The sequence below is a fragment of the Equus przewalskii genome, chromosome 9 (assembly GCF_037783145.1).
Source record: "Equus przewalskii isolate Varuska chromosome 9, EquPr2, whole genome shotgun sequence".
Lineage (NCBI taxonomy): Eukaryota > Metazoa > Chordata > Mammalia > Perissodactyla > Equidae > Equus > Equus przewalskii.
In genome coordinates this window covers 6448192-6473982 of record NC_091839.1, presented here as the reverse complement: position 1 = coordinate 6473982, position 25791 = coordinate 6448192, and the positions used below count along the sequence as shown (strand labels likewise).

At 51.4% G+C, this 25791-nt stretch overlaps 2 protein-coding genes across 7 annotated transcripts; one reads left to right on the top strand and one right to left on the bottom strand.

Annotated features, from left to right (window-relative positions):
- Nucleotides 1–290: 290 nt before the first annotated feature.
- On the bottom strand, nucleotides 291–15242 carry LSR (lipolysis stimulated lipoprotein receptor). Of its 6 annotated transcripts, none has more exons than XM_070632616.1 (10): nucleotides 14993–15134; nucleotides 12586–12930; nucleotides 7049–7168; nucleotides 5094–5150; nucleotides 4407–4553; nucleotides 1867–2022; nucleotides 1657–1716; nucleotides 1426–1557; nucleotides 520–1148; nucleotides 291–425 (listed from the first exon to the last, which is right to left on the bottom strand). In XM_070632616.1, the coding sequence occupies exons 2-10, from the start codon at nucleotides 12839–12841 to the stop codon at nucleotides 390–392; spliced, it is 1593 nt and encodes a 530-aa protein (XP_070488717.1). In that variant the 5' UTR covers nucleotides 12842–12930; nucleotides 14993–15134; the 3' UTR covers nucleotides 291–389. The 6 variants fall into 6 exon arrangements, with proteins under 6 accessions (XP_070488717.1, XP_070488715.1, XP_070488713.1 ...); XM_070632614.1 differs by lacking the exon at nucleotides 14993–15134 and adding an exon at nucleotides 14132–14636; XM_070632612.1 differs by lacking the exon at nucleotides 14993–15134 and adding an exon at nucleotides 14132–14585 and having other exon boundaries at nucleotides 1426–1554.
- Nucleotides 15243–24580: 9338 nt separating this feature from the next.
- On the top strand, nucleotides 24581–25791 carry LOC103547735 (protein FAM187B-like). The gene is given in 2 exon segments (XM_070559512.1): nucleotides 24581–24588; nucleotides 25023–25791. Coding segments are annotated over 2 exon segments (777 nt in total).

The following is a 25791-nucleotide window of genomic DNA, read 5'->3' as shown; positions in this document are numbered from 1 at the left end:
GCGCGCCCCCGGCGGCCGGGCTGAAGTGCGCGGAGGCGGAGGCCCAGGCGCATGCGCAGGTCTGGGCGAGGCCGGGGCGCGCACGCAGCGCGGGCGGAGCCAGCGTGTGGCACGTCCTCCCGGCCGGCAGGGCGGAGGAGGCGGTGCGGGTGCTGCCCTCGCGGCCCCGGACGCGAGTCCCGGGAGAAGCTGGGCACACACACACACGCACTCCCACACACGCACACACAGCTGCTGTGCCGCTCCCCACCTCGCGCAGCAAAACAAACGCTTCCCTGCAGACTTCGGCCTTGTGGTCATAAATTTTATTAGACTTAGGAGGGGAAGATTATCAGGAGTCCCTAGAATTAAAACAAAAATAGTACAAAAGCTACATACAAAACGTGAGCTCAGACGACTAAACTTTCCCGACTCAGGGCCAGGTTCTGTAAGGAAGAAAGAAAGAAAGGGGCGTGTGAGCCGGGGAGGGCGGGAGAAGAGCGTCTGCAAGGTCTCGAGCCAGGGAGGGTGTCCGCTCACCTTCTGGAGCCTCCGCTCCCGGGAGGCCTGGGAGTCGGTCTCGGAGTAAGGGGGAGGCGCTGGGGGATAGGAGGCCTCCTCCTCATCCTCTTCCTCCCTGTAAGGTCTCCTCCTCTCCGCTGGCCCCTTTTTCCTCAAGGCCTCTTCCAGGAGCCGCCCATCATACTGGGGGTCCCCGGACCTGGAGCCATCGTCCCGAGGGTCCCGGGAGCGGTGGTGGTGGGACCTAGGGTCAGCGGGAGGGCGGTCTCTAGACCTGAGGTCGTCGTAGTGGGCATCCCGGGGGTGTGGAAAGTCCCTCGGGTCATCTTGGTCATAGAGGTCATCACGGCTGCGGCTCCGGTGGGGTGCGTAGGCCCGGCCTCTCCTCCCGCTACTTGGGGGAGACCTCCCCGATTCAGCAGAGCCCGGCCGGGTGAGGTCATCCAGAGCATCCACAGAGCGGGCCCGGGGCCGCCGGGCCCCCCAGCCACTCCCTGGCCGCTCTCTGGGGGGCTCTTGCTCCCACCTCCTAGGACTCCGCGGAGAGTGGCGGCCCCATTCCTCATCCCGGATAGGGGTGAGGGCAGGGCCCCGGGAAGGCCGGGATCTCCAGTCGTCCTCGTGGAGGGAGGTGACTTCACTCATGGCTGCAGGGAAGGATGGTGTCAGGGGAGGAGGTCAGGACAATGTCAGGAGTCCTGGGGTCCAGCAGTGTCACCCACTGGGCCCATACACTCTCTAGGGGGCGCTAGGCTTCCGGTCTATTAAGTGATGATATGCAGGGTCCTGCACACCTCTCACTGTGGTCACAGAAGGGGAGGGACTGTCCAGGGTTTGCAGCAAGCATCCCTGGGGCAGATGTCAGGGAGAAGTGCTTCCCCCTACCCCCTCAGGAACCCCTCAGACCCCACAGCTCCTGCTCACCCCGCTCTGCACGGCTGTTGGGAGGGCCAGGTCGGGAAGGGTCAAAGTTGGCCAGCTCTTTCTCCATGTAGTACAGGACCCGCATGGAGTCGTCCTGCTGGCTGGCCTGAATCCTGTAGCCGCTACGGACTTCTGGGGACAGGAGGTGGAGGTGATTGGTTTGGGGGGGGCAGATGCTAACCCAGCCCCCTCCCCTACGGGCATGCCCAACCTATTACAATTGGTTCTCACCAGAGGTCACACTGCTGTCTGTGTCACGAAGCAGGGGTACCTGGGAGCTGTGGCCGCCGACTGGGGGAGATTGGCTGTCAGTGGCTGCCCACCTAGAGCAAAGTCCTGCATTCCCAACCCCCTCTCCCCTGTCCCAAATCCCCTCTTTCTTCCAGCCCCAAATGCCCAGCCTACCCCACCCCAGCTGCTCCTGGCTCCCCCAGGCCTCACCTGAGCTATTCCTGTCGAAGTCGTACCCGTTGTAGACAGGACCCATGGGAATCATGGCTGGTGGGGGCGGTGTCTTGGCAGGGGAGAGGTGAGCATAGATGCTGGGAGCATAGATGCTTGGGACGCCTGAGGTGGCTGCTTTGCCAGCAGCATACACTGGGGAGGAGACACAGCGTGAGAAGGCACCCAGGAGCCATGCTGCCCTCCACCATGACAGAGGGGCTGGAGGGACATGTGCCTGGACCTTCCCAGCCCCCTAGCTGTGGAGCTGGCCCTTGGTTGGTTTCTCGAGGGTCCCTGAAACTAGGGGCCATCAGCTTCCCGGAGTCCACACCTCCTGTGTGATTGCTCAGAGGTTTTAGGGCGGGGGAGTACACTGGCAGGTCAACATCTTTGTTTGACTGTGTGACAGTTTGACAAAGTTTTACATCAAATCCCAACTCCAGCGACCTTATCAGATGAGGCCACCCTGGGCCGGCGTTCGTTCTTAGCAACAGCGGGCAAAGATGCCCCTTTAGATAAAACCAACGGGCTGTGGACCCAGAATCCAGAGTCAAGTATTCCTGTTGGCAGCTGAGGCCCTGTTCTAGAAAATGAGTCATCTGGGGGATCCCATGCCCACCTCCCCCTCAGGCCACCGGGTCCAGACCCAAATGTGATAGGAATCAGGCTGAGGCAGGAGGTGGGGGCATTCAGAGTTCCCAAGCCTGGGCCAAGTGGCAAAGTATCTTCTCTAATGTTTCCAACTTGTGGGCTGCACCCACTCCCACCCACGCCTGGTTCTAGGCCTGACAGCTCAAGGGCAAATGCTCCTTGCTGCCTTCCTCCCCAGGCCAGAGGCTGGGTGCTGGTGGCTATTCTGTGGCAGAGTCACTGGGCCTAGGCCGGTCACTTCCCCTTGGGACTCAGACAGGAAAACAGCGGGGAGACAGGCTCAGAGAGCTCCCTTCGCCTCTGATTCATTGCAGAGGCGGCAGGCTCAGTGCTCAGCCCCCCAGGAGAGGCCCCTCAGCTCAGGTGACTTGCTGTTTTATCATCAGCCATGGGACTGTGCTCCCGGCCAGCTCAGCAGGGCTGGGGCCATGGCAGAAGTACAGGGCCTCCGACAGTGAGTTAATGGGGCCTCAGTTTGAGGGGGTAACAGTCTCAGGATGGAGGGAATAGGGCCTTGGGACAGGCATTTGCAGTCCTGGCCTCAGCCTTATTAGTCATTGCAAACTTGGCTGCATCCCTTGGGGGTCCCTTTTCACCCATGAAATGGACTAACACCCATGGCCTGAGCAAGAAGCTCTAGTAAAAATGACGCAAGAGAGAGGGGACAGCCAGCATAATCTTCCAGAGAGCAGTGGACTTTTCCAGGGGAATGCTATTTGAGGAACCAGGTTCAACGACTACAACATTTGCCAGCATGGACTGAGCAGTGGCCCTGTGCTGGGGACTCACACACAGTCCTCCCTTAATGCTCACGACACCCCATGAGGTTGGGACCATGCAGAGAAGGAAACAGGCTCAGAGAGGGACTGCTACTCATCTGAGGTCACTTGGTGTGAGTGGCAAGGCGCTGACATGCTCCCTGGCCCTGAGTCATCACCGACGCTGACAGCAGCAATGTCCAGCGGCTAGTGGGTGTGGAGCATTTTCTGTAGGCCAAGCCTGGCACTAAATGCCGCACACGACAGTCGACCGGACCCCCTCGACTTGCCCTGCCTAGCGGGCTCTGCGGTGGCCCCATTTCCCAGAGGAGAAGACTGAGGCGGAGAGGTAGTCCCTCGCTTGCCTTCTAAGCAGGGGAGGCATCGAGCTGAGCTGGGCCTCGCACCTCCGCCTGCCCACGCATGCAGCAGTTGCCTAGGATTTTACTGTTAACGCGGCTTGGGCCGTGCGGGCTGCTGGTGGACGCAGAGCCCCTGTGGAAGGGACCAGGAATCTGGCGACAAAGGAACACTGTGGGCCCCAGGAGGGGAGGCGGGCGACAGGAGGGAGCCTCACTCTCCTTCTCTCCTGTCCTGTTTGATTTGCTTCTTTCCCGCTTCATCCCTGGCCCCACTCCCATTCCTAGCCCTCCATGTTCCCTCCCTGCGGTGCCAGCCGTGTCCCTAAACAGGAGCCTTGGAAAATCCCGAGTGCTCGCGTGGATGCGGCTTTTTAAAATTGGCTTAAATTATAGAGTGCTGTAAACCTTGTTTGGTTTCTTAGATTTTTTCACTTAAGATTTTGCCTTTAAAGGGAGCTTTCCTTTCCAGTGAATATTTTGTACTATTTGAATTGTTTTTTTTACCATGTGCATAGATTCTACTTCTAAACGGAAAAACTCAAAGTCAATGAAAATTAAAAGTAAATGAAAAGGTGAAGTATGTCAGTGATAGCCTAACACGGCAGGTCCTCCCTGGCCCACTTTCTCGCAAACTGCTCACCTTGTCACCTCCAGACCAGCGGCACTGTCCTGGGAGGCAGGCAGGTGGCCACCTCCTCCCTGGAACCCAGGAGGTGGTGGAGCAGGGTGGTCCGCAAGGGGCGGTCCATCCACGAAGGGTACTTACGGGCCTCAGGGCAGCAGCACTTCTCGGGGCAGCAGGGGCACCTGACGTAGCAGCAGCAGGTATGGGGGCAGCACTGACACCAGCAGATGCCCAGGAGGAGGAAGAGGAGGAAGCCGGCCAGGCAGACCACGACCACGAACAGCCAGTCTGCAGAGAGACGGGGGCAGGCCCTGAGCCGGGCGGTCTGGGAAGGACGGGGACACGGGGACACAGGCACGGCGGGGCAGAGCAGAGCTGGGGATGGGGCGAAGCTGTTTGTAAAGCCTGTCGGGGAAGCCGCGGCCCTGGCTGGATTCTCCACAGCAGAGGCTGCGCTGCACCGGTGAAGGGACACCCACTCCACAATGCAGGCCAGTCCTGGAGTTAGGGGACTCGCCCTGCGCTCATCCAGACAAGGCAGACAATGAGAGGCGACCCGGCCAGAGCAAGACAGGCTGCCAGAGAGGGACAGAGAGCCAGCTGCCCGGATCCCACGCCCCAGAAGAACACGGCAGGCACCAGTCACAGGAGCCCCTGCCTACACCCCTGGCCCCTCCTCCGCCAGCCCAGCCCAGAGCCCAGAGCCGGGTCACCAGATGCCATGGAGTCGGAGTCAGGCGGGGTTAGTGGGGGTCCACAGCAGGCGGTATTTGGGGTAGGGGAGAATACTTAAACAGAAGTGGTGTGTGGGGGACTCCACCCCCGTACCTTCCATGGGCCCCGCCTGAAAACCAGGTAAGAGCTCAGCCACCCCTGAGGTCCTCCCTGGAGGGACAAAAGAGAGACAGATTATGCTGGCAAGGACCAGCCCAGGCCACCCCTACCCGGAAGCCCAGCTCCAGGCTCCTCACGGCGAAGGTGTGCCCTGAAGCAGACGAGGGGTCTGTGACTTAGGAGGCACCCAGCACGTGTTCCTGCCCTCCACCCACCCCATGTAGGTGCGGTTTTCCAGAAGGCCCCCATCACATAATTCACCCACTTCCATGCTATTGGGGATTCTGTTGCCCAGAAGTGTCCCATATCCCATGGGCTCTGAAGGTTCCTCCTCAGTTTGGGTGCTCTATCTTCTCCACATACGTGGGTCCTATCGCCCTAAAGGATCCCATCCCATGTCACAAGGACAGTCCTGTTCCATCAGGCATAGTAGGCACAGTGCCTGATGGCCCATGAAAAGGCTTTAGTTTTACTTTAAAATCTGAAGAAAAAAAGTACTACTACCGAATCATGAATTGTCTTTATAGCAACACAATCAAAATCTGTAATTTTTTTATACTGAGGAAGAGGCCCACGAAGACCAAAGAGCCTACAGCCCCTAAGAGTCACAGTAGGGCCCTGGCTCTTCGGCCCACCAGGGTCCCCATGAGTCCAAGCATCCTGTCCACACCACATCTCACGGCCCAGCTCATGCGTCCCCTTAGGTGCCCGAGAGCGCCGTTATCCGGGGGCAGCCACGGCCATGTTCTCCACCAGCGAAGCTCTCTCCACAGCTCATGCACCCCGGGTCACAGGCCCTACAAGGGGCTACCAGCACACAGGCCCGCAGTTCCCAAAGTACGGTCCCGTCCTCGACAACAGAATGGCGTCCACAGTAATGCTAACCGCTACTGGCCTTTTCCACCCCATTCCCACGTGGGTGGATGCAGGCACTTTCCAGAGGCTCTGTGAGCCGGGACAACATCATCCCTCCCATGGTAAGGGATCGATTTTGTGTTTGTGTACCTTGTGCTTTCAAAATTTCCCGGTTTCAATTTCCAATATGTTAAGCAACTACAGATAGAACGCACAAAAACTTCAACAGAAACTCAGAGATCCTCAATAATTGTTTAGAGCATAAGCAGACCCTGAGAGGAAAGTCTGAGAAATCCTGATGTAGACTGTGCATTTTACCAAAGGGCACAGAGTTCTCTGGGTCACTGATGCACGTGATCAAACGTAAACTCTGTCGCGTGACCCGAGCACCCCAGAGCGGGCTCCCCCATCCTCATGCTCACTCACGCGTGCGTTTCCTTGCATCATGCGTATGATGATGGCAATGTGCGGCCCAGCAGCGTCCCACATACAGCACAGGCCCCACGAGACTACATGTGTGGGCTGAGAACGGAGAATCTGGCTGATGGCAGCATCCCCCCACACATGGCAGGGGCCTCACAGCCAAACAGGGGCTGCAGGTGGCCAGCCCACCCTACCCCTGGGCCTGTGGAGGCGGCCCTGCTGGAGGAGGCACTCACTGTGAAGCCACCAGCGCCATCCCCACAGGGCCAAGGGCAAGGGGCCTGTGCTTTGGCAAGGGGCTGGGGTGAGATGTGGCCCTGGGGATATGGCAGAAGGTGGGTCCAGCCTCCCCATCAGCCCTCCTCACTCGCTGCCAATCCACTCTGACTACTTCTTTATTGCTAAAAGAGGTTAGTGGGACGAGGTGGGGTCCCCCATTCTCTCCACTCTTAGTCTGGCTCTGGCTTATTTGAAATGTCGTGGAGGGAGGGGCCCCTGCCTGGGGTGTGGGGCACAGGTAAGCCCAAATGACTGGCAGTGCCGTGATGGGACAGCAAAGCAGGCGACAGAGCCCAGAGAGCAAGCAGGAGGGCAGAGGGCAGACACACAGAAGTGGCAGGAGAAGAGGCCCCCCTCCCAGTCCCCAGGCCCTCAGCACCCAGCCCACTCACCCAGGACGATGAGCTCTGCGTAGGCCTCGTTGTTCCCCTGAAGGTCCTGGGTCGAGACCACGGAGCAGTAATACACGCCACTGTCCCCCCAAGCCGTCTGGTCAAAGGTCAGGTCAGCATCTGCATCAGGAGACCAGTGAGGGTAGCAGCAGGGCAGCCTCCCACAGGGACACCAGGGAAGGGGGCAAGGGGTGGGGCTGCAGACGGATCGAGGGAAAGTTAAACAGGTCATCCAAGGCTGTGCTACCTCTCAGGCTCTATTCAGTCTCTGTGCTGGGTACTGTTATCTTCCTTTTTTTTTTTAGTGAGTAAGATTTGCCCTGAGCTAACATCTGTGGCAATCTTCCTCTCTATTTTTTGTACGTGGGACGCTGCCACAGCATGGCTCGATGAGTAGTGTGTAGGTCCGTGCCTGGGATCCGAACCCGTGAACCCTGGGCCGCTGAAGCAGAGCACACGAACTTAACTACTACACCACCAGGCCGGCCTCTCTTTCCTGTTTTCTAGATGAGAAATCACCTAATCCGCCCAAAGTGAGACAGCTCAGCAGTGGGGGAGCCGGGACGGTCTGACTTCATACTTACAGCCATCCTTTGCACCACCGCGCAGAGCAAGTTACCTCCCCCGACATGAACCACCCCGGAGCCCAGTGCAGACCCTGGGCGTGGGTCCAGGGTGAGGAGGCAGAGATAAACAGGCCAGATTCCAGGAATCAAGAGATGCCCCGGCATGAGATGGAGTGGGGGTGGGAGGGAGACTAGGACTGCCCCAGTTCTCTGGTCTGCCCACCCACCATCAGCCCCCATATTCCAGGTCAGGCCCAGGGCTTGGGGACGCTCCAGTCTGAAGCAGCCCCAGGCAAGGAGCCTGTTAATCGCTCCAGTAATGAAAGCCTTTCAGCACATCCGGTTTTCGCCCCTCTCCTCAGGCCCTAATTAGTTCAATCCCTTCAGCCACCCACCTGTGTGGACAGGGTAGGACCCACTGGGCAACTGGCCTTCGGCCCATGGAGGACAGCAGATGGGAACAGCCCGGAGAGGAGCACCCCATAGCCTCCCAGCCACTTTCTTGCCAACTGCTCTGGCTCTCAGCCCCCACTGACCTGCCTACCATCTTGGCCCACGTACCCACTGCCCTTCTCCATGGCAGCTCTGGGGGCAGTGACTGTGTGTGCCCCAGCCTGCAGCAACTGGCACCCACCAGGGCATCATCAAAACCCTTCCTTCTTTGGAAGACCTCACGTCCATAGAAACCCCCGGATCATCAACGTCTGTCTACACCATCCCAAAAGCCTGACCCGACCCGAGACCCTCGGCATGATCTGGCCACTGAGGTACCACGCCAGCCTCATCCCCACCATTCTCCTTCACTCACCAGACTCCAGACACACCAGCTCTTCACTATCCCGCAATGTGCCGGGTCCGCACCTGCCCCGGCTTCCGCTCATGCTGTTCCTGCTGCCTGGCACCGTGTCCTCAGACCCCACAGCGCTGGCTCCATCCTGTTCGCATAGCTCTCCCACCCAAATGCCGAATTCTGTCGGGCAGCTTAGGAGCTGACCATCCGTGATCCCATCCCCAGGAGAACCTGGGCTCCGTGCAAGCAGAACCTGGTCTGTCCCGGCCAGTGCCGAGTCCCCAGTGCCCAAGAAAGACCTGGAAATGAACGTCTTCCCTCCTCGTGCTGACCTTCCTTAGATTTGTTGTCTGTTCCAGTGTCTGGGCACACGGCTGTATGCAGACAGGCCCTTGACACAGTCAGTCAACATGCACCACGTAATCACCGGGTGCACCTGTGTTGCAGGCAGCATCCGAGGCTCCTGGTCAACTAGAGAGCAACCAGGGGACTCGGCGTGGCTCATGGACCCTGCGGCCCCCGAGGCCTTTTCAGGATGTCCCTGAGGTCAAAGTTATGTTCATAATACTACTAAGATGTCACATGCCTTCTCCACTGAATCTCTCTCAAGTGTCCCCTGGAGTGTCCCCAAGGCTCGTGACATGTGCCATCACAGTGTACGTTGAGAAGCAGCTTATTCCATTTGGCCCGACCCCGAGGAGACGGGCAAAAATATAAAGCCGCGCCCCACTTTCCATGATCGTTTGTTTTGCTTTGTTTTGGAAAATATGGTTATTTTTCATAAAAAGTATGTTCTGTATATTAGCCCATAATGAGTTTATTATTGTGATTTTAAGTATTTTTTAAAAATTTATCTTTGCCTCCTTTTCAGCCAAACCATTTATTAATTAGGTTGTTGAAATTAAGATTTTCAAATAACTTAATGTTATTTTTTTTTTCTAGTGAGAAAGAATTCGCCCTGAGCTAACATCTATGCCAATCTTCCTCTATTTCGTATGTCGGGTGCTGCTACAGCATGGCTTGATGAGCCGTGTGTAGGTCCACGCTTGGGATCCAAACCTGCGGACCCCAGGGAGCAGCGCGCGCAAACCCAACCACTATGCCACTGGGCCGGTCCCCTAAGTACTTTTTTAACTTCTCTCAGTTAGCTGGCTCTAAAAACTAAGCTCTTTGAGGACCTCAGGAATTACAAGTGTAAAGAGGCCCCAAGATCCACGTGTTGGAGAACCAGATACAAACGCTGTCCTGACAGAGCTCAGAGCCTAACTGGGAGAGAGAGACAAATGAAAAAATGTAAATATATCGCATACCAATGGTGGTAAGCAGTGTGGAGAAAACGCACGAGGGAAGGCAGACAGAAAGCGCCAGTGTAGACACGGGGGTTGTGCAAGTTCAAGTGCGGTGATCAGGGAAGGTGACCTCTGGAGCAGCTGTGAAGGAGCGGAGGCCCCGACTCCCTCCGTGGTTGCACTTCTAGCCACTGACGTGCGGGGCCCTCTGCACATATTCTTTCACTGAATCCTGCGAAAACCCTGAACTGCCTTCTCCTCTCTCCTCCGGATTCTCCATCACCCCCTCTCAGCCTGCATTTTCCCACCTGTGTCTTTAAGTCAGACTCTGACCGCAGGTCTCCAAAAGCAGAGCTCGAGAGCAGGTGCCTGCCCGAGGCTGCACAGGTGGACGTGAGCCCCCGGCCACAGCACAAGTTCATAGTCAGGGGCTCAGATCTGGGCTCCTGAGGGCTGGATCCTGGCCTCAACAGGTTTGGCGTGTGTGATATTTTCAAAACCCACAAAAAATACGGCTTTCCGGCCTCTTTTGATCAATTCCAAGGCCCGGGCCCACCTCCTTCCTGCAAGGCCCACCCTGTTCCGGGTCCCCGTCGGGTCCTGACAGCACTTGGGCCAGGCATTGCTCTGACTGTTTATGTGCCGGGAGAAGACGCTGAGTCTCCAGTTGGGAACAGAAGCCAGGCCTCCTCATCTCTGGGCCTCTGGTTCTTTATCTGCACCAGCAGAGGTGGCCCTCATCCTCTCAAGGGGTTCCAGGGGCTCCTGGGCCCAGTGCTGCTGAGAGTGGGAGGCACAGGGGCCCCAAGCAGCCTAAGGAGGCAGAAACGAAGCTCCCATGCAGGTGCCCACGTCACCCAAAGCAGGGAAGAATGGAGGGGGAGCAGGACCCACCTGAGCTGAGGGACAGCGAAGGGCAACAACCACTCTGATTTGCCCAGGACTACTTTCACTCAAAACTGGGACGGTTGGTGACCCTCAGGAACACCAAAGGGAAGTCCACTTTTCTCCATCCTCAAAGCTGAGATGGAGGAAGCTCCAAGGCTGCTGGGTTTCCTGAGAGGACATACACACAATGGGTGTTTACAGATCAAGGCCTGTATCAAACGGCCCAGGTCAGGGCAGCCTGAGAGACCCGGGCCTGAGGCCCTGCAGCATGAAGAACCCGCCCCAGACGCAGCCTGAGGGTCACGCTGGAGTGCAGGACTCGGCAGAGCCCCGATTCCAGCCAGCCTCAAGGGCACTCCCAGTCTTCGGGCTGTCCTGAGGGCTGCTGGGCAGTCACGCCTGGCCCAGGCCGGAGAGGTCTCGGGTTATGGGGGAGGGGGCCTGGACAGGGTGAACCCCCAAGATGCCCTCTGTCCTCAAGAGCAGCAGGATGCTCCGGCTGAGCTGCCCGTGGAAATTTAGGGCAAGCAGTTCGGGTCCCTCCCTGGAACAGGACTGACAGGCTGGGTCCCTGGAACCCTGCCTTTCATCTGCCGTCTAGAAGGCATGTGCTCCATGGCCCAGTCTCCTGGGGTCTGCAAATGACCTCCCCTCCCCTCCCCCAGCCCCAAGCCCCAAATTAAAGCTCTAATCCTGTTTAAGACAGTGAAAGGATAAATCCACTCAGTGGGCAAGCCTCCATCTCGCCCACTGCCGCCCATCACCTTCCTCTCTGCCTCTCAATTCCTCAGGGCCCAGTGCCAGTGCTTCCTCAAACCTCGTTCGCGGGTCCGAAGGTGTGCACCCCGGGATCCCACACAATGCACTGCCCGAGTGGGTGCTTTCTGAAATTCTCTTTATCTGCTTGTTCACTGCCTGTTTGCCCCACGAGCATGTCACCTGAGGGCAGGGATCTCAGCTGTCCTGATCACCACTCCATCCCCAGCACCTACAAAAGTGCCTGGCACTTACTAGATGCTTGGTAAATATCCCGGATGAATGGATGGATGAATGAATGACTTCCCCACTGCCCTTTACTTCATCCCAACAGGCAGTTCCTATTGGCTGGCAGCACTGTGGTCAGGATGAGGGCTCTCAGGGTGGCCTGGGTTCAAATCCAAGCTCCAGCCCTTTACTAGCTGTGCGCCTAGATGAGCTACTTAACCTCTCTGTGCCTCAGCTGTCATGAGTGTAAAATGTGGCCATGAGGACTCAATGGGAGAATGTATGTGGAGCACCTGGCAAGTTGTAGACTTTCTCTAGTAAAATCTCTGCCCCTTCAGTTCACTCAGGTGACCTCTTCATGAGCCCTTTGCTGACCACCTTGGGCAAGCCAAGGGGTGAAGAGCTCGGAGTCCAGACCCAAAGTGGCTGACTTAGAATCCCAGCTCTGTGACCCTGTGCAAGTCACTTGACCTCTCTGGGCCTCTGCAAAATGGCAATAATGGAACCTCCTCACGCAGTTACTGTGTGGTCTCTAATGAGTCAATCCATGTGAACCTGGATTCAAGCCTGCACAGAAGAGGCCCTTTCTCAGTTGCTATTTATATAAATTGTACTTATTATTGCTGGTATTGCAGTCTTATGGAACCCCGGCCTCCCTCTCCTTGACCCACTTGTCTTTATCTCCAAGCACTCAACAGTATGTGTTGTGTTGACCTTGTCCGCCTCCCCCGCTGGAGCTGGAGCCCAGGAGGGAAGAGGCTGGCGATTCTGCTCGCTGCCATCCAGGGCCTCATATGGCACATGGTATATGTTAGGCGCTCAATCAATCTTTGCTGTTAAATAAAGGGATGGACAAAGGGATGGACAGAGGGAAGGATCCTTCTCTTTGTCAGTCCTTTCAGACCCTGCGCTGATGAGCTTCCAGGTGGGGACCCCAGGCTGGGCACCAGGGAGCCAGCGCCCCACCCAGGGGAGCACAGCCCCGCCCCCACCTGGTCCCCGCCGAGCCACCCAACATACTTCCGGTGATGGTGATCCTCCGGCCTTGGTAGTAGTCTCCCAGGGTCACGGTGTTGCCCTGCTTGGTGGCCACCATCCTGACGGTGCGCATGCTGTCCTGGCACTCCACGTAGGGGTTGTAGCCCGGGTTGCCGGCCGCCAGCTGGGCATTGATCTGGTTGTCGACGCTGGCTGGGGAGAAGGCGTCAGCGATGCGGTCGCGGCAGAAAGACTTGTACTTCCAGACCACGATGGGCGGCGTGGGGGTCGTGGTCATCTGGTAGGTGCAGGGTAGGGTCACGGGCTGGAAGAGGATCACGACGTGGTAGGGGTCTGACACAGTCACCTGGACAGCGCTGGCAGGGGCTGAGGGCAAGAGGAGAGACAGCAGGGACCACTGTGAGCCCAGGGAAGTGTTTCAGCAGCAACGAGCGACATCACTGTCACCAGCTTGACACTTCAAGTGTGTGGCTTCAGGGAGCGCCTGGCACTCCTTGTTCCTTAATCCCCAGGATGGGTGAGGTGGCTCTGATAATCGTGCCCATTTTATAGACCCGTGCCCATTTTATAGACCCACGGGGCAGAAGGGGCAGGTACAAAGCGACACAGCCAGATTCCTCAGAACATCCCGTCCATCCCTCTTCCCAGAGGGTGGCCTCGGAACCAGCCGGCCCCTCTTCCCTTGGCCATTCTCTCATGGGAAGGGCCCTCTCCCTGGGCCTGCAGAGGCAAGCCCAAGTGGCCACCGCAAGCCACAGTGCTCGGGGCTCCGCTTCAGACACAACCACCAAGGGTTCCAGGTTACCTCGGGTTTTGAGAATTTGGGGGAAAAATTTTGGAGCTTGACCGAACTGCTTTGCCATGGAGTAGCTGAAGCCCTCATGTCTCCATCAGCCCCACTTCGCCCTACCCAAAGCCATCTCAAATGAACAGGCCAAGAGCCCTTCCTGAAAGGTAGAGGCCCCTGGCCCCATGCAAACAAACGTCAATCCACGTGAAAGCTTGCCAACAGGGGGTTCAAACCAAGTCCACAAGTCCATCCCCTCTGACTCTCAGGCACAGATACTCCGGAGCCGCGCGAGACGGCGTGGGGTTGCGGGTTGAGCAGTCCCCAATTCCACACCCACCGAGGCCTGGGAGCTGTTTCTTGATCTCCTCCGGGAAGCGTCCGATCCAGCCCTCGAGTGCCCTCTCCCCGGTACCCCAAGACTTAGAGATCTCGGGGTGCGCCCAGGTCCCCATCCCGGCTTTTCCCAGTGATCGGGTGGTCCTTCAGCCCTACCCTACAAAGGCCTCCATTCTCCTGGCCGCTCCAGGGCTCCCGCTCCGGGCAGTTTCACTTCCTGCTCTCTCTGAACGCGGTCGGGCGGGCGCCCCAGACACGAATGGGAATTCCCCGCACTGTGGCACACCGGGATCTCCAGAGACCCCGGGGGACCGGAGGTCCTCGTCTCCGCGCGCTCCCTCCCCCAGCTCCCCTGCCTCCTTGGCGGGGTAGAACTCCATTCATCCCCCTTCTAAGCGCCCTCCAGCCATTCCGCGGCACCAGGGGCTCGGCTCTCCGTACCTGTGCAGAAGGTGCTGAGAAAGAGCCACACGAAGACGACCGCACCCCAACCTGGGGTGGCCGGGTAGGAGCCCGGCCCCCAGGAGAGCCCGCGGGCCACAGGCGCCATCGCGGCCGTCTGGGCGCGTCCGGCCCGCGCCTCCCCTCCCAGGTACCGGGAGGGTAGGGGGCGCGGCGCGCACCAAGGCTGGAAAGAGTGCATGCTCCTCCCCTTCCCGCTTCCGTTCCTTGTCCCTATTCCAAGCCCACCCAGCCCTATTCGAGAATTTGAATGACCGGAAACAACGTGAAGAGCACGCTTCCAGCTTTTGGAGAGAAACTTGCTGGACCCACCGCGGTTCTCCGAGCCACTCCACCCCCCGCGCGCTCTGGGGAATGGATCGGCCCAGGTACACGGGGTGAGAACACAGGGCTGGGCTGGGGAGCGGGCGGCGGGAGGGGCTCCTCCACCTCCCTCCCCGGAAGTGGGCTGACCCAGGTGCGCTCCTGCCCCGAAGGTCCGAACCAAGTGACCAGCTGCCGGGAGGGCGCCTGCAGACCAGGGATCCTGTCCCGCCCGCTCCTGCTCGGGCCAAGCCGAGCGGAGTGTGAGTCACGAGAACTGAGACTCAATTGGGTGATTCACCTGTCGAGGGGGGGCGGGTCCCGCCGCGCACCTGTTCCCTCTCTGCCCACACCCCTCTCCCCGGCTGGCTGTGGACCCGCCTAGGTACACCCTTCGGGGAGGGGCGACTCTAAGCGCTCCCTGGGCTGGCTGGGAGAGGCTGGTCGGTTGCGCCTAACTTTTCCACTAGCTCTGGGGCTGCTGCCGTCCCGGCGGACGGAGGCTCTGCAGCCTTCCTGTGCCTTCTGCTTAGATACCTTAAAAAAACGAGAGAAGTTCCCGGAAGGGAAGCTCTGCCCCCGTAGGGACGCCCGCGGGGAATCAGGCCCAGGAAAAGTTGAGATTCTCCTTCGGAAATTTTCTCCGCTTCCCCCCATTCCCAACTCGTGGTTTAGCCCCGGGGCATCTTTCGCCCCCGGTCAGGCCTCCGGAAACTCTGGCTCTTAAAGGGGCCGTGCGGAGGCACGGGACAAGGGACAGGTTTCCGCCTAAGGATTCCCAGAGACTGGGCCACCTGCGCCCTAGGGCGGGGCGGGGCGGGGCAATGGGAGCGGGGGGGGCGCTCAGCGCGCCTCTGCTGCCTCCCGTGGCGGCTAGGGGAAGCGCGTCCTGGGGAACACGAGGCGCTTCCTCCGAGGAGAGACCTCCTGGAGGTCGCAAACTGACCACTGGCTAGCAGGTTCGGTACCCAGGGATGTTTTGTTCGTCTGCATCCTGTTGAAACTAAAGTCAGACCACGTACCTCTTCTCAAAAATTTTCCTGTGGCTCCTCCCCTCAGCAGAAACCAAAATAATTCTAGTGGCCTGGTCCTTGTCTGACCTCACCTCCCTCTCTCCCCCTGGCTCTCTCAACTTCAGCCACACTGGCCTCCCCCCTGGTCCGGAACGTGCCCCTCACACTCCCACCTCAGGCTCATTGCACTGACCTCTCCCTCCGCCGGAACACCCTTCCCGCACGTGGCCACAAGGTCTTCTACCTGTTTTAGGCTTTACCTAAAGGTCACCTTTACGGCGACACCTTACTTGGCCACTTTTTACAAAATTTCAGCCAGTTCACATCCCTCCTACACTTCTTTTTCTTTAAAAAAAATATTTTTGTGTGTGGTAAAATATACGTACCGTAATATTAATGATTTTAGCTATTTTAAGTGTTCAATTCACTGGCATTAATTACATTCACAATATCCTGTACACACCACCACTATCAATACCCTAACCTTTTTCATCACCCCAGTGTAAACTGTACCAATTAAACAATAACTCCCCACTCCCACCTGCTTCCGGTCCTCGGTAGCCTCTCTTCTACTTTCTGGCTCTATCAAATTGCCTGTTCTAGGTGCCTCATATAATTGGAATCTTATAGCATCCTTCTGTGTCTAGTTTATTTCACTAAGCATAATGTCTTCACGGTCCATCCATGTTGTAACAGATATAACAATCAAAATTTCATTCCTTTTTATGGCTGGATAGTGTTTCATTGTATGTATACACCACATTTCGTGTATCCATTTATCTGTTGTTAGACACTTCGTTTCTTTCCCCCTTTTGGTTATTGTAAATAATACTGCTGTGAACATTGGTGTATAGATTGCTACTTTGAGTTCTTTCGGATGTACACCTATGAGTGAATTGCTAGGTTATATGGTAGTTCTGTTTTTAACCTGAGCAACTGCCAAACTGTTTTCCACATTGCTGTACCTTTTACATTCCCACCAACAATGAACCAGGGTGCCAGCCTCTCCACATCCACCCCAACACTTGTTATTTTCCGTTTCTTGATTATAGCCATCCTAGTTGGTGTGAAGTGGCATCTCACCATAGTTTTGCTTTGCACTTCCCTAACAATTAATGATGTTCAGCATCTTTTCACGTACTTTCTGGCCATTTATCTATTTTCTTTGGAGAAATGTCTATTCAAATCAGCCCATTTTTTAAATTGGGTTTTTTTGTTGTTGTTGAGTTGGAGGAATTCCCTTTATAGTCTGAATATTAATCCCTTATCAGGCATCTACTTTGAAAATACTTCTTCCTAGCCTATAGATTCTTTTCACTTTCTTGATAGTCCTTTGATGCACAAAAATTAAGTTGATGAAGTTCAGTTTATCTGTTTTGTTCTTTTCTTGCCTGTGCTTTTGGTGCAAAAGCCAACATCATGAAGATTTCCCCAAATGTTTTCTTCTAAGAGTTTAATAGTTTCAGCTCTTAAGTTAGGTCAATTTTGAGTTCGTGTTTGTATATGGTATAAGGCAAGGGTCCAACTTCATTCTTTTGCATGTGGTTATCCAGTTTTCCCATCACCATTTGTTGAAAAGACTGTTCTTTACCCATCGAGTGATCTTGGCACCTTTGTCAAAAATCAATTGACCATAAATGTGAAGGTTTATTTCTGGATTTTCTATTTTATTGCATTAGTCAGTATTTCTGCCCTTATGCCGTGTCGGCTGACGTAAAGAATCTAGGTAATGGTTAAATGGAGGAGTTTATTCGATAATCAAAGTGAGGAATTTGGATCCCTGGAAACAGTCCAACAGAGTTTTCTGAGGAACTGCCCTGAGGTCTACAGCTCTGAGTGCAGTTTTTATACTTTTTAACAAACCGGCGTCCATGCAGGAAAGGGCGTACACATCAGTAGTCATCTGCTTCAAGGAGAACATAAACAAGAACCTTTTGATTATATTTCAAACAATGCTTGTAATGTTGGTGTTATCTATGCGTGGAAGGAGGCAAGGACCAGAGTCATCACTTTTCCCTCAATCTCTAAGGAACGTAGTTGGGAAATGTGAGAGCGAGGTATCCGTTATCTCTTCCTGTTACTGATTCATCCCGCTGGCATCCTCAGTCCTGAGACCAGGGGCTTCGAGGTCATTTAGACACAGGCTTAGGAGGCCTGCGTGGCTGCTTCCGGTACGGCGTGGGTTTCTGTTGTACTGACTTTAAGCCTGTGCAGCTCGCTTGCTAGATTGCCTGTTGGACCAGGGAGAGGGGTCCTAGTTTCATTCACAGCCAGTACCATGCTGTTTTAGTTACCGTAGCTTTGTAGTAAGTCTTAAAGTTGGCAAGTGTGAGTCCTCCAACTTTATTCTACTTTTTCAAGGTTGTTTTGGCTATTCGGGATCCAGTACAATTCAGATGAATTTGAAAATTTGCTTCCATTTCTTTGAAAAAGGCTTTTGGAATTGGCTGTGCATTGTATCGAATCTGTGGATCGTTTTGGGTGGTGTTGACATCTTAACAATGTTAAGTCTTCCTGTCTGTGAGTACAGGATGTCTTTCCATTTATTTAGATCTTCTTTAACTTCTTTTAGCAATCTTTTACAGCTTCAGAATACAAGTCTTTCACCTCCTTGGTTAGAATTAATTCTTTTAAATGCTATTGTAAATAGAATTGTCTTAATTTCCTCTTTGGATTGTTCAATGTTAGTATATAGAAACAAAACTGATTTTTGTGTGTTGATATTGTATTCTACGATTTTGCTGAATTCATTTATTAGCTCTCGTGGCTTTCTTGTAGATTCTCTTAGATTTTTTATGTATAGAATCATGTCATCTGAGAATAGGGATAGTTTTACGTCCTCCTGTCCAATTTGGATGGCTTTTACTTCTTTCTCTCCTCTGATGGCTATGGGTGGGATTTCCAGTACACTGTTGAATAGATGTGGTGAAAGTAGGCATCCTTGTCTTCTTCCTGATCTTAGGGGGAAAGCCTTCAGCCTTTCACCATTGACATGATGTTAGCTGTGAGTTTTTCATAATACCCATTATCATGTTGAGGAATTTTCCCTCTATTCTTAGTTTTCCAGGAGTTTTTATCACGAAAGGGTAAATTTGTCAAATACCTTTTCTGCATCCATTAAAATGATCATATGCTTTTTTCCCTTCATTCTATTGCTTTTATGTTGAATCCTCCTTACATTCCTGGACAAATCCCACTTGGTCGTGGTGAATCCTTTTAATATACTGTTGGATTTGAATCGCTGCTTTCTCGTTGAGCATTTTTGCATCTATATTCATAAGGGATATTGGTCTATAATTTTCTCTTTTTGTGATGTCTTTATCTGGCTTTGGTTTCGGGGTAATACTGGCTGCATAGGATGAGTTAGGAAGTGTTTCCCCCTCTTCAATTTTTGGAACAGTTTGAGAAGAATTGGTGTTAATTCCTCTTTAAATTTTTGGTTGAGCTAATTTGTGAGACCATCTGTTCCAGGGCTTCTTTGCTGGGAGGTTTTTAATCACTGGTTAAATCTCTTGTTATAGATCTGTTGAGATTTTCTATTTCTTTTAGAGTCAGTTTAGGTAAATGTGTGTTTCAAGGAATTTGTCCATTTCTTCTTGGTTGTCTAACTTGTTTGCATACAGTTGTTCTTAGTATTCTCTTATAATGCTTTTTATTTCTGCCAGGTCAGTAGTAATGTCCCTACTTTCACTTATGATTTTAGTTATTTGTGTCTTCTGTCTTTTGTTCTTTGTCAATTTAGCCAAAGATTTGTCAATTTTGTTGATATTTTCAAAAAACCAACTTTGGTTTCATTGGTTTTCTCCATTTTTTTCTATTCTATATTTTATTTATCTCTGCTCTACTCTTCATTATTTCCTTCCTTCTGCTAGTGTTGAGTATAATTTGCTAAGGCGTAAAGTTAGGTTACTAATTTGAGATCTTCCTTCCTTTTTAATGTAGGCATTAACAGCTATGAATTTCTCTCCAAGTGCTGCTTTTGCTGCATCCCATAAGTTTTGGGATGTTATATTTTCATTTTCATTTATCTCTAAGTATTTTCTAATTTGCCTTGTGATTTCTTCCTTGCTCTATTCTTTAAGAGAGTGTTGTTTAGTTTCCACATAGTTGAAAATTTTCATTTTCTTTTGTTACTGGTTTCTAACTTAATCCTTTTGTGGTCAGAGAAGATACTTTGGATGATATTTATGTTTTAAAATTTCCTGAGACTCCATTGGTCTCAGGATATAATGGCATATCCTGGAAAATGTCCATCTGCACTTGTATTTTGTTGTTGAATAGAGTGCCCTGTGTAAGTCTGTTAGGTCTAACTCATTTATTGTGTCGTTCAAGTTCTCTGTTTCCTTACTTATCATCTGTCTGTTCTGTCCATTATTGGAAGTGGGATATCGCAGTCTCAAACTATTGATGTAGAACTGTCTGTTTCTCTCTGCAGTTCTGTCCACATGTTTCATATTTTGAGGGTCTGTTGTTAGATATATGAATGTTTATATTGGTTATAGCTTGCTGTTTCAAGCCTTTTATTAATATGTAATTCCTTCTTTGTCTCTTGAAACTATTTTTGATTTAAAGTCTTTTGTCTGATAGGAGTACAGCCATCCCAGCTCTCTTTCAGTTACTATTTGCATGGAATATCCTTTTTCATCCATTCACTTTCAACCTATTTGTGTCTTTGAATCTAATGTGAATCTCTTGTAGACAGCATATAGTTGGATTATGTTTTTTAATCCATCTGCCAGTCTCTGTCTTTTACTTTAAATAAATTACTGATAAGGGGGGACTTACTGTTTTGCTGTTTCTTTTCTATATGCCTTATAGTTTTTTTGCCCCTCCTTTACTCCATTACTGCCTTCTTTTGTATTTAGTTAATGTTTTTGTAGGGACGTGTTTTGATTCTCTACTCATTTCTTATTGTGTATCTTTCTTATTGTGTATATTGTGTATATTTTCTTTGCGGTTACCATGGGGATTACTTCACATCTAACTCCCTAGAGTCGTAATACTTCAATTTGCATTTATACCAGCCTGACTTCAATAGCATATAAAAACTCTGCTCCTACACATCTCCATCACCTCCTTTCTGTTACTGATGTCACAAATATATTTCTTTATACATTGTTTGCAATAACAATGTATATGATAACAAAGATTAGTAATTACTTTTATGCATTTTCTAAGTCATGTAGACAATTAAAAGTGGATTTTAGTACAGTAATACTAGTTTTTATAATTGTCCACATATTTGCCTTTTCTAGAAATCTTTATTTCTTCATATGGTTTTGAGTTACTATCTAGCATCCTTTCATTTCAACCTGAAGGACTCCCTGTAGCATTTCTTGCAGGGCAGGTCTAGTTGTAACAAACTCTCTCAGCTTTTGCTTACTTGGGTATGTTTTAATTTCTCTCTCGTTGTTGAAGAACAGTTTTACTAGTTATAGAATTCTTGGCTGAAAGTTTTTTTCTTTTGGCACTTTGAATATTTCAACCCATTGCCTTCTGGCCTCCAACGTTTCTGATGAGAAATCAGCTGATACTCTCATTGAGGATCTTTTTGTGTGACAAGTTGCTTCTCTATGGCTGCTTGCAAGATTGTATCTTTGTCTTTTGACAGTTTGATTATAATGCGTCTTGGTGTGCGTCTTTTTGGGTTTATCCTATTAGAGTTTGGTGAGCTTCTTGGGTTTATAGATTCATGTCTTTCATCAAATTTGGGGAGTTTGGGGCCATTATTTCTTCAAATGTAGTTCTTTCTGCAGTTTCTCTCTCTCTTCTCCTTCTCCATGGCTCTCCACAAATGCCTGGGACTCCCATAATATGTATGTTGGTCCTTTTGATGGTGTTCCACAGGTCCCCTAGGCTCTGTTCACTTTTCTTCAATGTTTTTTCCTTCTGTTCCTCAGACTCAATAATTTCAATTTTCCTATAATCAAGTTTGCTGATTGTATCTTCTGCTTGCTCACATCTGTTTTTGAACTCCTCTAGTGATTTTTTTCTTTTTTGTAATTGTATTTTCAGCTCCAGAATTTCTCTTTGGTTCCTTTTGATATTTTCTACCTCTTTATTGATATTCTCATTTTGTTCATATACCATTTTCTTGTCTTTCTCCAGGTCTTCATTAGCTCCTTGAGCATTTTAAGGCAATTGTTTAAATCTTTGTTTAGTATGTCTGCCAACTGGGCTTCCTCAGGGATGGTTTATTATTTTTTTCCCTGTGAATGGGCCATACTTTCCTGTTTCTTTATGCCTTATGATTTTGTTGTTGTTTTTGAAAATGGGCATTTGAATCTTGTAATGTGGTAACTATGGAAATCACATTTTCCCCCTTCCCCAGGGTTTGCTGGGGGTTTTGTTGTTGTTGTTGTTGTTATTCTTGTAGGGTGTCTCTGTGCTGGGGATCAGCCTGAAGTGAAAGCTTAAAGTCATCTCAGATCTTTTCTGAGCTTACATCTTCCCCTGGGCTTGTGAATGACTTTCTAAATTCCCCTGTATTGTGTATGTATCAGATGCTTTTGAATGTCCTAATCCCTAAATGTCTGGCTCCCAAAAGGGGAAAAAGGAGAGAAAACCCAGAGGCTGTCCCTTTAAATCTCTTGGAAGCCTCTTCAGCCAGTGGGGGTTGAAATAACTGTGGCTGCCTATGTGTCTGCACCTCTGTGATCAGAAGCAGTCTAACTGCTTCATTCTAACTGAATTACCTCGTTAAAGGCCCATCTCCAAGCAAATCACATTCTGAGGTCCTGGGGTTAGGACTTCAACATATGAATTTGGGGGGACACGATTCAGCCCATAAATGTCTTTATTCCCAGTTCTCTTTCCCCAGGTTTTTTTTTTTCTTCAAAGCACTTACCACGACCTGATGTTTTATCAGTCATTTATTTGTTTACCATCTGTCTTCCCCCAAGGCAAAGACAATATTGCTTAGCAAATATTCCATGTGCTCACCTACATTTCCCAGACCCTCTGAAGTAAAGTGGGGCTATGTGATTAGTTCTAGTTAATGGCCTGAAAGCAAAAGTAATGTAGATCCCACCCAGGCCAGAGCATTTAATTGCCAGTGCATGACTCACTATCCTCCCTTCTCTTGCCATAGCAGCTAAAGATGTTCAGATGGTCCAGCCTCCATCAGCCATGGCGTCTGAAGGGACTGCGTGGAGTAGAGCTCTCCACCAACCCACATGGACATGTAGCATGAACAAAAAGAAAATTTTGTTAAGCCACTGAGATTCCAGAATTCTCTTGTTATATAGCATAACCTAACTTATCCCAATTAATACATCCCACTAGAATGTAAGCTCCAGTAGGGCAGGGACTTAGCCTGGATCCTTAGTTTCTGGTGCAAGGTGAGTAAGCAATTCTTAGTTATGGAGTAAATGACGGTGTTGGGCACAAGAAAGTGAAGTTTCTGGGCCAAAATTACTCTAATAAAAGGTGGATCAAGAGATGAAACTGATCCCAGAGCTTGGGACTGAAACTACTTGGCCACATGCCTACTATCTTAACCACTGTCTTATCCTAAACCCAGACTGTGCCAGGAATTTGACATGAATAACCTCTTGAAAGCTTTATAACAACTGCACCTTATGATGGAGAGTTCTAAGGTCCCTGTCTTACAGATGGGAGAACTGAAGCTTAGCAAGTCTCAGCAACTTGCCTGAGGTCCTGTAGCTCACACAGTGCCTGCCACAGTCCTGGTGCAACTGATCTTTCTCATCAGTGGATGCTGGGACAGACATGGTTGGTTATACCAAATAAGTGTTCTCTTCTACATGTCTTCTGCATACAAAGCCCTTATTTCATTTGGGTCTTTATTTACTTCTATGGTCAAAGAAGGTTGCACTTCCCCAGTCCTGGAGAACAAATTCTGATTGGTTTAAACCAATTATGGAAATATCCTTTCCTTTCAGGAATTGGTTTGGATCTGCACATGGGACCTAATACTGGCCAATGAAACTTTAGGAGAGATCTAAATGATGGGAGGATTTTGAAATGGTTTTAACTTTATGATATAAAAGAACACTCCTTGTAGTAGACATTAGCTGTGGCAATCATTACTGACTGCCATTTGCCAAATGTTCCCTGAACATAGCAGAATTCCGGTTCCTTTGATGGGTTGGTGGGTTGGTGGTGCCACGTAACCATTTCTGGCCAGTGGTTTGTGAGCAAGTGACATGTGTCATTTAAGTTTAGAGCATCTAATTGTAGGCATGAGCTCCTACAGAGCTCTCTTTCTTTGTCCTCTGGCATGAAACTGAAAATGTTCAAGATGGCAGCAGCTCCATCATCCTGGGTTCCTGAGTGACTATAATGCCAGTCCACAATAGACGTGGAGCATGAGTGGGAAGGAAACCTTTGTTGTTGTAAATCATTGAGATTTAGGGGAAGTTTTATTTGGTAGCAAATAGCCTATCTTGAGTGATACAGAAATCGGATCAGGAATGGGGTGATGCTGTAATCCGAAACAAATCACATGGCACTGGCTTAGACACAGAGCAAAGGGAATGAGAAAACTTACTTGAAACCAGGAGAATGGAGACTCTAGCCTGAGATATTTTGGAAGGCAGATAATGTACTTAATGAACTTGCAGCTTAAGGGGAAGCAGTTGGAATACAGAACATTAGGAGTGACTGGTGGCCAAAGTTGGCTGAAAATTGGGAAGACCTTGAGAGACAAAGCCCAATTAGAACTCAGTTTTTATGAAGGATAACAATCAAGGGTATAGCACTAATTAAATCATTATTAACAATTGTTAAAATCCCCGAATGAATTATTATGCTCCTAGAAAATCCTTAAGATACTCTCAGGTAGAGAAAATGGCTCGGAGAAAGAGCAGTCAAGAATATGGCTCTCCACGAATGCTTGGTAGACTAAGGTGGCTGCAAACACTGCCTCCCTCCCCCCAGAGAGATAGAGCGGAACATCTTGAACAGAACAGTGGATGTGGGTTTTTGCACATGGAATTGACTGGAGGTGTATAAGAATCCTTAGGTCCGATCTTTGGGAGACAGAAAGCCGGCTGAGAAAACTGCTCATGTGGCGAGGAGGGCACATCTTCCAATGCCACTTCAGATGTAGCCAAGGAGGATAGTGGAAAAGAAGCTATCTCCCTGGAGAATGGAGACGTGAGTCCCAGAGAACAAGGGTTTGGGAAGCTCCCCTACCCTCCAAAGGAGCTGATTTGATGCTAATTCAGGAATCCTCCGCATCTACAAGATAACAGGCCCTTGCAGTAGCTTCTCACTGGATTTTAGAAATGGTACAGAGCAGTGATTTCTATATGTCTCCCCTTCTTCCCCTTTCTGATGGTCATGAAGCCATTTTTTTGGTTCCATCATTGTATATTAGGTGTGTGGAGGACAAATCATTTGGCTTTTTAGTTCACTTGTTCTGACTTAGGTTCACTCATTTCCTGCCTAGTTTTTATGGACATCTGAGTTCTCAACCCTGCCGCCTACACCAAGCTATTTGATGACATGAACTGAATGGTACTCCTGAAGTGCGTTGGACAGAGTTTCATTCCATGGCCCAGAGCTGATGCCTGAGTTCTGTGGGTGAGTTCACAATGCCCAGGGTGGTTCCTAGCCTCCTTCCGTAGTCTCTGGCTACCATTGCTGGCCCCCCTGTGGCTGCTTAGCCTTTCTCTCCCCACTCTGTGGGGCCAGGTATTAATCAGCTGTGCCTACAAGAGTCTCTGCCAGCGGGCCCGACTCTTGGGCAACGATGTTGTCCTTCCCTGTGACCGTCCCAAGGCACTCTGGTACTTCTCTTCCATTCTGGGGGAGGATCCCTTGCTGCTGTCCTCAATGCCTAACGTAAAGAAACTGCCTCAGGGCAGCATCCAATTGACCAACCCTCAGCCCTCCCAGACAGGCCTCTATCACTGCCAGGACAATGACAGTGCTCTCGTGGTGGAGTATGAGATTGACTTCCAAGATGTCAGCACACTGCATATTACGCACAAAGGCCTCCGCCAAAAGCCCCTGAAGAATGAGACCCGGAGGCTGGGTGGCAATGTACTCATCTTCACCCGCTGGGAGCCCTGGCAGGACTGTAACCGCTGTGGGGAGCCAGGTGAGCGCAAACGCCTGGGGTACTGCTGCATCCAGGAGCCCCTGGAAAAACCCATGCCCTGCTGGCTCTGTCTGAGAGAGGAGAAGGTGCCATACAGCCGCGTGCGGCCTGAGCTGCAGGTGGAAGCCTGTCTTGTACCCTGCGACTACGTCAAGGAAATCACCTAGCCATACTTCACCTTTGACATTTACCAGTTGGGCAAGCTGACCAACAACATGTGGCTCACCTGCCCCTTGGCCTCCATCTACAGGTGA

Bases quoted from the DNA above. Each gene is read 5' to 3' on its own strand.
- LSR (XM_070632614.1), bottom strand. From the start codon at position 14,333: ATGCACTCTTTCCAGCCTTGGTGCGCGCCGCGCCCCCTACCCTCCCGG. The intron at 2,023-4,406 runs GTAAGTACCCTT...TCTCCTCCCCAG, and splicing joins GTGCTGCTGCCCTGAGGCCC to TGTATGCTGCTGGCAAAGCA. The intron at 1,717-1,866 runs GTGAGGCCTGGG...AATCTCCCCCAG, and splicing joins CTTCGACAGGAATAGCTCAG to TCGGCGGCCACAGCTCCCAG.